The sequence below is a fragment of the Babylonia areolata genome, chromosome 10 (assembly GCF_041734735.1).
Source record: "Babylonia areolata isolate BAREFJ2019XMU chromosome 10, ASM4173473v1, whole genome shotgun sequence".
In the NCBI taxonomy this organism is placed as follows: Eukaryota; Metazoa; Mollusca; class Gastropoda; order Neogastropoda; family Buccinidae; genus Babylonia; species Babylonia areolata.
Genome location: NC_134885.1, coordinates 44,755,330 through 44,768,701, shown reverse-complemented (window position 1 = coordinate 44,768,701; position 13,372 = coordinate 44,755,330). Strand labels below are relative to the sequence as shown.

The 13,372-nt window shown below is 39.2% G+C and overlaps 1 protein-coding gene across 1 annotated transcript in view; it reads left to right on the top strand.

The window, feature by feature from the left end:
• LOC143286379 (uncharacterized) overlaps positions 1-6,093 on the top strand; it is a 52,654-nt gene extending 46,561 nt beyond the window's left edge. Inside the window, exons 8-9 of the mRNA XM_076593919.1 lie at positions 3,057-3,344; positions 5,760-6,093. Coding sequence (XP_076450034.1) covers positions 3,057-3,344; positions 5,760-5,957 — 486 coding nt within the window. The 3' untranslated portion in view covers positions 5,958-6,093. The remainder of the gene's footprint in view (positions 1-3,056; positions 3,345-5,759) is intronic.
• The last annotated feature ends 7,279 nt before the right edge of the window (positions 6,094-13,372 follow it).

Genomic DNA, 13,372 nt, shown 5'->3' with positions numbered 1-13,372 from the left:
ATAGGAAACAATGAGGGTTAACGTTAAATAAAATACTATAAGTACTGGTAGGAAACAATGAAGGTTAACGTTAAATAAAATACTATAAGTACTGGTAGGAAGGAAACAATGAAGGTTAACGTTAAATAAAATACTATAAGTACTGATAGGAAACAATGAGGGTTAACGTTAAATAAAATACTATAAGTACTGGTAGGAAACAATGAAGGTTAACGTTAAATAAAATACTATAAGTACTGGTAGGAATCAATGAAGGTTAACGTTAAATAAAATACTATAAGTACTGGTAGGAAGGAAACAATGAAGGTTAACGTTAAATAAAATACTATAAGTACTGGTAGGAAACAATGAAGGTTAACGTTAACTCTCTCCATACGAACGGCGAAAGAGACGACGTTAACAGCGTTTCACCCCAATGACCATCATCAAAATATTGCAAGCGGAAGGCTCTTATACTGAAGAGGTTAATGTTGACAAAGAATACCACAATTCTGACGACGGAAGCTAAAGGTTGGGTCATTCAGACACCCACTGGATATCCGAGGGGTCTGTGTAGAGGAGAAGAGAGGACTGGCCGTACTGAGTGAGTTAAATAAAATACTATAAGTACTGGAAGGAAACAATGAAGGTTAACGTTAAATAAAATACTATAAGTACTGGAAGGAAACAATGAAGGTTAACGTTAAATAAAATACTATAAGTACTGGTAGGAAACAATGAAGGTTAACGTTAAATAAAATACTATAAGTACTGGTAGGTAGGAAACAATGAGGGTTAACGTTAAATAAAATACTATAAGTACTGGTAGGAAACAAAGAAGGTTAACGTTAAATAAAATACTATAAGTACTGGTAGGTAGGAAACAATGAAGGTTAACGTTAAATAAAATACTATAAGTACTGGAAGGAAACAATGAAGGTTAACGTTAAATAAAATACTATAAGTACTGGTAGGAAACAATGAAGGTTAACGTTAAATAAAATACTATAAGTACTGGTAGGAAACAAAGAAGGTTAACGTTAAATAAAATACTATAAGTACTGGTAGGTAGGAAACAATGAAGGTTAACGTTAAATAAAATACTATAAGTACTGGAAGGAAACAATGAAGGTTAACGTTAAATAAAATACTATAAGTACTGGTAGGAAACAATGAAGGTAAACGTTAAATAAAATACTATAAGTACTGGTAGGAAACAAAGAAGGTTAACGTTAAATAAAATACTATAAGTACTGGTAGGAAACAAAGAAGGTTAACGTTAAATAAAATACTATAAGTACTGGTAGGAAACAAAGAAGGTTAACGTTAAATAAAATACTATAAGTACTGGTAGGAATCAATGAAGGTTAACGTTAAATAAAATACTATAAGTACTGGTAGGAAACAATGAAGGTTAACGTTAAATAAAATACTATAAGTACTGGTAGGAATCAATGAGGGTTACCGTTAAATAAAATACTATAAGTACTGGTAGGAAACAATGAAGGTTAACGTTAAATAAAATACTATAAGTACTGGTAGGAAACAATGAAGGTTAACGTTAAATAAAATACTATAAGTACTGGTAGGAATCAATGAAGGTTAACGTTAAATAAAATACTATAAGTACTGGTAAGAAGGAAACAATGAAGGTTAACGTTAAATAAAATACTATAAGTACTGATAGGAAACAATGAGGGTTAACGTTAAATAAAATACTATAAGTACTGGTAGGAAACAATGAAGGTTAACGTTAAATAAAATACTATAAGTACTGGTAGGAAGGAAACAATGAAGGTTAACGTTAAATAAAATACTATAAGTACTGATAGGAAACAATGAGGGTTAACGTTAAATAAAATACTATAAGTACTGGTAGGAAGCAATGAAGGTTAACGTTAAATAAAATACTATAAGTACTGGTAGGAAGGAAACAATGAAGGTTAACGTTAAATAAAATACTATAAGTACTGATAGGAAACAATGAGGGTTAACGTTAAATAAAATACTATAAGTACTGGTAGGAAACAATGAAGGTTAACGTTAAATAAAATACTATAAGTACTGGTAGGAATCAATGAAGGTTAACGTTAAATAAAATACTATAAGTACTGGTAGGAAGGAAACAATGAAGGTTAACGTTAAATAAAATACTATAAGTACTGGTAGGAAACAATGAAGGTTAACGTTAACTCTCTCCATACGAACGGCGAAAGAGACGACGTTAACAGCGTTTCACCCCAATGACCATCATCAAAATATTGCAAGCGGAAGGCTCTTATACTGAAGAGGTTAATGTTGACAAAGAATACCACAATTCTGACGACGGAAGCTAAAGGTTGGGTCATTCAGACACCCACTGGATATCCGAGGGGTCTGTGTAGAGGAGAAGAGAGGACTGGCCGTACTGAGTGAGTTAAATAAAATACTATAAGTACTGGAAGGAAACAATGAAGGTTAACGTTAAATAAAATACTATAAGTACTGGAAGGAAACAATGAAGGTTAACGTTAAATAAAATACTATAAGTACTGGTAGGAAACAATGAAGGTTAACGTTAAGTAAAATACTATAAGTACTGGTAGGTAGGAAACAATGAGGGTTAACGTTAAATAAAATACTATAAGTACTGGTAGGAAACAAAGAAGGTTAACGTTAAATAAAATACTATAAGTACTGGTAGGAAGGAAACAATGAAGGTTAACGTTAAATAAAATACTATAAGTACTGGTAGGAAACAATGAAGGTTAACGTTAAATAAAATACTATAAGTACTGGTAGGAAACAATGAAGGTTAACGTTAAATAAAATAACGGAGGCAATTCGGAGGGGAGAAGGAAATAATATCTTTTATTACGACTAGCAATGCAGAAATTCATCGTTTTTAAGGTGATAAAATAGAGATTTGACACGCACAGACAGACTCTCTCTCTCTGTGTGTGTGTGTGTGTGTGTGTGTGTGTGTGTGTGTGTGTGTGTGTGTGTGTGTGTGTGCGTGCGTGTGTGTGTGTGTGTGTGTGTGTGTGTAAAACTTCTACATGAACAAAAGTCCGAGGCTGAATCGGAATGTCAACCAGATGTTCAAGTGTCGAAACCTGCCTGGATCCGGCTCACCCATGACCAGCACCACCAGCCAAGCCAACGTCACGTGGTACGTCAGCACGCGTCAGAGGTCACGTGTGTACAGTGTGACGTCAGCGGGGCAGGTGGTGCACGGGTCAGAGGGGGCACTGCAGACGGCGGTGGAGCGCGGAGCCTCAGTGACTGTGGGCGTGACGTTCTCCCGGCATGCAGGACACTTCCTGCTGGTAGCAGTCCGCTCTCTGGAGCTGCACGGCGGAGCCAGCCCCGCTGTGGTGGTTATGGTCAGTACATGATTGGCTGGCTGTGGTGGCTATGGTCAGTACATGATTGGCTGGCTGTGGTGGCTATGGTCAGTACATGACTGGCTGGCTGTGGTGGCTATGGTCAGTACATGACTGGCTGGCTGTGGTGGTTATGGTCAGTACATGACTGGCTGGCTGTGGTGGCTATGGTCAGTACATGGCTGGCTGGCTGTGGTGGTTATGGTCAGTACATAACTGGCTGGCTGTGGTGGCTATGGTCAGTACATGACTGGCTGGCTGTGGTGGCTATGGTCAGTACATGATTGGCTGGCTGTGGTGGCTATGGTCAGTACATGACTGGCTGGCTGTGGTGGTTATGGTCAGTACATAACTGGCTGGCTGTGGTGGCTATGGTCAGTACATGACTGGCTGGCTGTGGCAGTGCGCCCGTGGGTGGGGTGGGTGTTTTGGGGGTGGACGGGTGGATGGGGGTATGCGGGTGGGGGGCAGAGACGTGTGTGTGTGTGTGTCTATTTTCATGTCAGTGTGTGTTTTGTGTGTACTATTGTGTTCATTACCTTCCAGTGTATCACTATCAGAGTGTTGAAATGATGTTATAGCCTAATATATTCGCATGATCACACACACACACACACACACACACACACACACACACCGCACACCTACGTACATACATACATACATTCATACATACATACAATTATTTTCTATTGATCAGACAGCAAACCAATGATGAGAATGTGTCTGTGCTGGCTGTATACACCGAGTGGCCACTCATACAGGACATCAAATCAGTCTGCCGTAGGCTGCGTGCAGAAAAAAAAAGAGGAAAAAAAAAACAACAACAACAACAACAACAACAAAAAAGAACAAAAAAAGAACAGAGGTTGATGATGTACCCAAACTGACTGGCTGCTGAAGAGACTCCACAGTCAGCCGCTGCTCTTTCGAGCTCGGTCTCTGGACAGTGTGCTTGGAGTGAGCTCCCTGTTTCATGGCGCCAATCTCTTCACTCGGCTCTGTCACTTCCGGCCTTGATTAGACCTCTCCTCTTCCACAGAAAGCTCCCACATCTCCATCCTCTTACCGGTCTACGGTTCCTCTAACTTTCTGTTCACATGTCCATCAGGCAGGTGTCAATTATATTTTTTATTCCGCTGAACTGGACCATGCAAGCGTCTGAATATCCTACCTGATGTGCAAACGCTTTGATTTTCTCTGTGCAAAAGATTCAGTGCCATATGAATGTTTTTATCATCTTTTTTCTTTCTTTCTTTCTTTTTTTTCCCCAGTGTTGGTTGGTTGGTTTTGTGTGTGTGTGTGTGTTTGTTTGTTTTGTTTTGTTTTTGTTTGTTTGTTTTTTACTGATTAAACAGTTTGGTTTGGTTTTGATCAGATGCATCCACAAGAAATTATGCGTAGAAGAGAATGGAAAGCAGAATATGAAACTGGACAATTGTGTAGGAGTAGTAGTAGTCGCAGTAGCAGCAGCAGAAGTAGTAGTAGCAGCAGCAGTAGCACAAGCAGTACTAGCAGTAGTAGCAGCAGCAGAAGTAGCAGCTGCAGTAGTAGTAGGGTTTGCGTCTTTTCACAGTCAAGTGACTTTAGAAACAACGAAAGGGACTGAGGAGGGTGTGTGCGTGCGTGCGTGTGTGTGTGTGTGAAACAGGAATGCAGCTGTGTATTTCATTCTCACATGAATCTAGTGTGTATGTATTTTCATAGCCATATGTATGCTTTTCTTTTCTTCTTTTGAAAAAAAAAAAAAAAAGATTTATTTCCTCTTCTCCTTTTTTTTCCGATTCTTTTCCTCTTGTCCTTTTTTTTTTTTTTTTTTTAAGATTATGTCCTCTTTTCCTTTTTTTTTTTTAGATCTATTTCCTCCCTTTTTTTAGATCTATTTCCTCTTTTTTTTAGATCTATTTCCTCTTCTTTTTTTTTAGATCTATTTCTATTTCCTCTTCTCCTTTTATTTTATTTTTTTTTAGATTTATTTCCTCTTTTTTTTTTTTAGATTTATTTCCTCTTTTTTTTTTCTTTTTTTTTTTTTTTTTTAGATTTTTTTCCTCTTCTCGTTTCTTTAGATTTATTTCATCCCTCTTCAGTCTTCTCTTTTTTTTTTTTTAGATTCATTTCTTCTTCTTCTCTCTCTCTCTCTTTAAGATTTATTTCTTCTTCTTTTATTTCTTGTTCTTCTTCTTGATGGCTTGTAAAAAATCCTTTTTTTTATAGGCGCAGTTATTCAATTTACCATCTTGTAATTTTTAAAAAATGACTTTAATTGGGCTATTCACACACAGAGACAGAAACACACACACACACACACACACACACACACACACACACATGTGAAATCCTGGTTGTTGTCATGTATGTGCGTGTGGCACGTGTGTGTGTGTGTGTTCCACGTGTGTGTGTGTGTGTGTGTTTCAGGCAGAGGGCCTGTCACGTCTGCCCCTCCCTATAGGCCTGGTGACGTCACCACAGGAGTGCGGACTGCGTGCCATCCTGCTGACGTCACAGGGCAAGGTGCGGGTCTATGACTACCTGCACAAGGCGCAAGGGACACACGTGGAGCTGACTGATGTCACCATCGACTGGTTTGTTGACTCCTACGCTGATAGTAACTAGTGTTGGTTCGGAAAACGTCACTGAAAATTGCAATGATTCATCGTGGATAAGGGGGAAATTAGGACTTATAGCTCTGTCTACATGCGGCGTATACCTACTGGTTTGCCAACCTGCTGTATGTCTGTTTCTCGGTATCATATACATTATTTAGGCAGTCCCCTGCCCCCCATCCCCACCCCCTGCGCCCACCCACCCCTCTACCCCCCACCCGACCCCCATACCCCCACGCCCCCCTTTTTTTTTTCTTTTCCTTTTTGTTCCTGGGCTCGAGTCTCACGTTCTTCACTTGTATACATGTATGAGCCAGATTTTACGTGTTTGACAGTATTTACTGTGACTGTTTTGTTACACAGAATGGTTTTCGGAGGTTTTTGGTGTCATGCACAATGAGCATTACTGTATTTTAATGAAAGGCGCAATATAAATAAACTATTATTATTATTATTATTACTATTATTATTTTTATTACTATTACTATTATTATTATTATTACTAAGACTACTACTACTGAACAGGGAGCAATACTCCTTTTTCAGGGAAGTGCTTGCTTGGTAAGTCAGTTCTTGTCTGCATAATCCACTGAGCATTGACATGGATTGCAGCATCTTTAACGTGCATATTTCATCTTCTGCATGTGTATACACTCGAAGGGGGCTCAGGCACTGGCAGGTTTGTACATAATTATGATGACCTGGGAGATCAGAAAAAAAAAAAATTCCACCCTTAACCTGCCAGGTGCGCCGAGAGTGGAGATCGAACCCAGGAAAGTAAGGTGAGAACCCAGGAAAGTAGGGTGAGAACCCAGGAAAGTAGAGTGAGAACCTAGGAAAGTAGGGTGAGAACCCAGGAAAGTAGGGTGAGAACCCAGGAAAGTAGGAAAGTAGGGTGAGAACCCAGGAAAGTAAGGTGAGAACCCAGGAAAGTAGGGTGAGAACCCAGGAAAGTAGGGTGAGAACCTAGGAAAGTAGGATGAGAACCCAGGAAAGTAGGGTGAGAACCCAGGAAAGTAGGGTGAGAACCCAGGAAAGTAGGGTGAGAACCCAGGAAAGTAGGGTGAGAACCCAGGAAAGTAGGATGAGAACCCAGGAAAGTAGGGTGAGAACCCAGTAGGGTGAAAACTCTGGGCGGTCCACAGATGTATGGAGTTTCCAGGCCAGACACCACCTGTCCAGAGTGGAAAGTCCATTTGTATTTGTATTACATCTTTTTGTCACAACAGATTTCTCTTTATGAAATTCGGGCTGCTCTCCCCAAGGAGAGCGTGCCGCTTCACTGAGAGTGCCACCCATTTTTTTGTATTATATTTTCTATGGATTCAGCCATGTGAAAGCCACCATGGCATTTTTTTTTTTTTCATATGAATGTCGTATTTGGCGTTTTCTCTTAAGATTTTTTAAAAGTTGTGCTTTGTGATATCTTTGCAATTCCGGTCAGCTTGGGACGTTTCCTTTGATGTGATATATTCACCACTGTTGGGTTTCTCTTTTAGTTGACTATGAAATATCGTCCTTGGTATGCAGTATTTTCCTCCTCCACCACAGTCCAAGGATAGTCCTGAGTTGTATCTTTCACGAAAAGCAGTCAGTGCGAAAGGCGTCATGAATGTACTTCTTTTCAAGCAATTCAAATGCAGTTTTTGCGTTTTCTTTTTGCTAAAATAATGTAAAGGAGTGGAGTAGCTTGGTATGTTCTTTTTATCCCTTGTGCAGGTCACCATAGCGTTGCCTTAATATGGACACATAAACTGCACCCTTGGTGTGTTGTTTTGATGCAATGTAAACATCATCTTCTCTTCATTCTTGTAGGCAATGTACGTGTCATACTCGGTATTTTGTGTTGAAATCAGTGTGACGGTCACGGTCACACTCGCTGTTGTTAGTGTACTGTGCAGTGTCCCATCATCCTTAGTGTTCGCTTTGATGCTGTGGGAATGTCATCGTCGTGGGTGTTTTTTTGGTGTTTTTTCCCTCATAATAACAATGTAAATATTGTCATTGAATTATAGCTATTTTTAAAATAATGTGAAGGCTATAATGCAGCATTAACTGCTAATGTTGTCATTGGTGGTTGGTTGGTTGTTGTTTTTCCTGTGATAATCATCAATCATTATTTCTTAAGTGGGCATACTCATTTACAATATTGTCTCCTTTTACAAGTTTCAGTTTTCAATTTCAGTAGCTCAAGGAGACGTCACTGCGTTCGGACAAATCCATATACACTACACCACATCTGCCAAGCAGATGCCTGACCAGCAGCGTAACCCAACATGCTTAGTCAGGCCTTGAAAAAAAAGTGAATAAGTAATAGATAAATACATTTAAAAAAAAAAAAAAAGAAAAGAAAAGTGAATCTTTTTTACAGGAAGTAAAGATGAGTGGTGACAGGTCAGCACGGCACTGGAACGATGAAGTGCAAGGACATGTTGCTGCCAGTGCTCAACCTGCAATCACAACATGGACTGGGTCTTGTCACTGGTGTCCTCTTCACGTAGGCAGTCACATGCAGGACTTTATCCCGGATCCAAACACCTGATTTGAATTTGCATCAGTCACAGACAGGGCATTGTTGATGTGAGAACCATTAAAGCAACATGCAGAGCCGGCTTTGGGTTAGCCACGTTCTTGGCAAATCTGTTCGTCCTTTGCCCAGTGCTCCAACCTGTTGCAGTAGGCTGATCGTTTGGCCTTCGCCTGTGATATATGTACGATGGACGTGTTCGACTGACCATCGGAACAGCATATGAGGCAGTTATTGTCCCGACTATCTGAGCTAGAATTTTGTAGACAGTGTCTTGTCCAAATTACATTTCCACTCTCTCGGCCAAGAAGGCTTTAGGACAGTCGGCGTTGGGATCATCCCCAAAGGCTAACTAGCCCCCAAGGTTGCAGCACTCAGAGAGAACCACATCGATCCTGCTTCTTAGTTTGAGTCATAGTCCGTCACATGTATGTACGAATTCCCATCGCAGTGGAGAAATCATTGATAATATAGTTCTCACTTGATTTCGGCTTTTTGAACGTGTTAGTATTTTGTGCAAGTTTAACTTCGATTGATAGTGCATTCCATGTTTGTGCAATTCGGTTAGCCAATGAATTTTTTCTAATGTTGGTGTTGCAGTGTTCTAAACATATTTTCTTTACCGAGTTCCTTGTACTATCATAGTAAGGCATTCTAAAGATATGTCTTGCATTCACATCATTTATGTTATTTAATATCTTATAAGTTTCACTCAAATATCCTCTTACTCTTCTACCTTTCAATGAATGTTGATTTCAGTATGTAAGTCTTTGTTGGTAACTCATATTCTTGCATTCTTTTAATAATTTTGTTTCTCTTCTTTGGACCCTTCATAATGCTATAGATTGTCTCTTGGCTTTATTTATAATATTATCAATATGTGTATCAAAGGAAAGTTTATTGTCAAACATTTTTCCTAGGTCTTTTTCACTATGGCATTTCTCAGTATTCTGTGTCGTGTTTTCTATTTTCATGTGGTAATTGTTATTTGGATTTTTTTTTCCCCTATGTGCATTACTTTACACCTCGAAACATTGAAATAAAGGTTCCATTTATCAGACCATTCTTGTAGTGCATATATAATTCAGTTTGTAATGTGTGATTGTTGCATGCATCACCATAAATTTTTGTGTCATCTGCAAAAATTTTACACATACTTTGTATACAATCAGGAAGGTCATTTTTATATATTGTGAAAAGTACTGGTCCAAGAATACTGCCCTGTGGAATACCACTGATTACGTTCTACTCCCCTTACCTCTGTGGGGACGCTTTAGGGTGTAGTAGGTGTTTGTTTTTGTTTTTCCTTTGAACATCACTCCTTGTGTATGTATGTTTTGATTTTTTTAAACCCCAAGATCACTCCTTTAATACAACATTGTGTGTCATGCAATTTTCTCCCTGAGACAGCTACTAAAGGAAACAAACAATGAAAGATGCAAAACAGAATGCAGAACAGGGTCTCTGACATGGAACTAGCTATGAGCTGTTTGCCTGGTACCATGCAGACCCCAGCAGTCATCAGCAGATGTGTGACAGTGAGGGGCTGGCTGAAAAGCTGGCACCACAGAGCTCCTCCACCTTGCATGAGGTGAGAATGTCAAATCAGAAACCTGTGTGCAGCATGGAGAGAAGGAATTCTCTGATAACCAAGATCACAAAGAACTATTATACACAGCGCAGGAAAATTCAGTATACATACATACATACTCAAGACCTTATGTTGATCCTCTGAAATCACAGGAACCAGAGGAATTTCCCATGCCTAAAGAAGCTTGTTCCTTGCTAAATGCTGTACAAAAAGTGTCTTGGATGGGAACAAGATACTCAGAAAAGTTAGTGGAACTGCACTGTAGTGAAGCTCTCCCCTGTGGTTAGCAGCCTGCTTGTAATGTGGAAAATGTCTTGTGACAGTAGATCAATAGAAAACAGTATGGAACACAGTATACTGTTTATTAATGGAATACACCATATTGTTTGAGAGACAGACAGAGACAGAAAAAGTAAGAGACAGAGAGACAGACAAAGACAGAAAACATGAGAGACAGAGAAACAGAAGTGAGAGACAGAGAGACATGAACACAAACATAGTTAACTGACTGCACATGAATCAAGTCGTGATGTTCCTGTTGTACAAACCATATATTTCATCAAGTAAAAATGATAGTATAAAACAAAATCTGTTTTGTGATGGGACTGCGGTAAATAATTAGAAATGGATAACTTTGTTACAATCACATAGTGATGAACAACTTCATGGGTTCATTTCAGCAACTGGGTTCATCAAGTCTTCCACTTGTTCGCAGCCTTATTTCGGAAGCAAAATACCTTTCTGGCCACATTCTTTGGTACAGTTATTGTTACAGCTACTCTGATATGTACAGCATGTAACACATCACACACACATAAACATATGCTTTGTGGAGCTGTTATCCTTCCATGTTAACATTTCCAGAACTTTGACTTCAAGTACTGACCATAGATGAATAAGATTTTAGCAGAACTTGTTCCTGTTGATTATTTGATAACAACATCTGTTTATAAATTGCAAATCACACACTCAAAATCCATGCAGTTTTTTCCCTTCTAAACACAAGACAACATACTTTATACTCCGTACACCACCTACCCCTTTCTTCCTTTTTTCATTTCTTTTCTTCACTTGGAATGTACTTTGAGTCAGAGAAAAGTGACAAAATGGCAGGAATATCAAATGTGTGTGTGTGTGTGATAGTGGGCACCCACACCCACATGTGTGAAATGAGCAAGCAAAGGAGTGTGTGAACATGTGTATTCGCACATTCACACACATGCACAAACTCTGAGCAAGAAAGAATAGATTTCTTACACTCCTCTCCATGGCAAACCATCAACTCATGTCTTCAAATCATGTGTTGATTTGTCAGAATATTCCATGATTTAGAAAAGAGGTTTTCTTTACAATGTTTCAGACATTTTCTGATTGCATCGATAGATACTGTGTGAAGTGTGTGTGTCTATGTTATCATCACCAAACTAGGTTGTTCTGTGTTTTAGAAGATAGATAATTCCATGAGTATACAAACTGAATCCCTGAAGTCACATTTATGCATATTTGGTTGTGTCACTGGTCTCAGTGGGATGAATAAATCCCTAGAACTATATATATATATATATAGAGAGAGAGAGAGAGAGATAACATTCACCATACGTTATGGGTCAAGTAGATCCATTTTTGTCTTTAAAAAAAATTCAAGTTTTTATTTCATTATCTCTAGATTTTGTGTATGGCTCAAATTATTTATGGGAATTGTTTTTGTTCATTATCTATTATGTATTAGGGTTCCCATTCACTGCACACGATGAAACTCAGGACATTCACAGTCATCCATTCACTGCACATGATGAAACTCAGGACGTTCAGTCATCCATACACTGCACATGATGAAACTCAGGACGTTCAGTCATCCATACACTGCACATGATGAAACTCAGGATGTTCAGTCATCCATACACTGCACATGATGAAACTCAGGACGTTCAGTCATCCATACACTGCACATGATGAAACTCAGGACGTTCAGTCATCCATACACTGCACACGATGAAACTCAGGACGTTCAGTCATCCATACACTGCACATGATGAAACTCAGAAAGTTCAGTCATCCATACACTGCACACGATGAAACTCAGGACGTTCAGTCATCACTGACAGAACTCTTCCGGACAAACTCAACATTCTACTCCAGATTCGACAAACCATCACCCCCACTCTCCCTTTCATAGTCCAAGAGAATGAAGTCAGACACCACTTCATTCATCTGAAAATGAGAAAAGCTGCTGGCCCCAACATCATCTCACCAGGCCTTTTGAGGAAGTGTGCAGTCCAACTATCTAGTGTCTTCACTGACATATTTAACATGTCCCTTCAGTCTTGTGTGGTGCCACACTGCTTTAAGAAATCAATAATCATTCCTGTTCCAAAAAAAAGCACAGCCTAGTTATCTTAATGATTATCGTCCCATAGCCTTAACATCAGTTGTAATGAAAACATTTGAACGCTTCACTATACAATTCCTAAAAACCTGCATTCCTCCATCTTTTGATCCCTTTCAGTTCACCTAGAGAGCAAACAAATCAGCTGAAGATGCCATTAGCATAGGTCTCTACCACGTCCTCAGACATCTCAAAAATCTTAACAGCTGGGCCAGGATCCTTTTCATTGACTACAGCTCTGCGTTCATCACAATAGTGCCATCAAAACTATATTTTAAACTGAAAGACCTCTCGCTGCCTGAATCAACTTGTGCATGGATCCTAAATTTTCTATGATGCAAACCACATGCATTCTCAACTTAGGCACCCCACAGGGATGTGTTCTATCCCCACTGTTGTACTCACTATTCACACATGACTGTGCAGCTCAAAATGAATGTAACACCATGGTCAAGTTTGCCAACGATACTACTCTAGAAGGGCTGATTACGAACAGTGATGAATCAAAATAAAGGGAAGAAGTACTGGAACTTGTCAGCTGGTGTGATCAAAACTTAGAATTCAACGTATCAAAAACCAAAGAATTGATTTTAGATCTCAGGAAGACCAGATCTGACCCCTTACCACTGGTCATTAAAGACAAGGAAGTAGAGATCATCAGCGACTTTAAATTTGTCAGACTGATCATTTCCAACGATTTGAAATGGTAGAAAAATACAGAAAAAATTGTTAAGAAAGCACAACAGCACCTGTACCGTAAGGTTCGGTCTATTGAGCGCACTGGTATATAAGCCGTACCCACTAAATTTTGGAAAAAAAATTGAACTTCAAACAGACATAAGCCGCACTGGCTTACAAGCCGCACTTATTTCCGGTACCAGAACACATACTGATACTACAGAAAAGCTGTCAATACTGTAG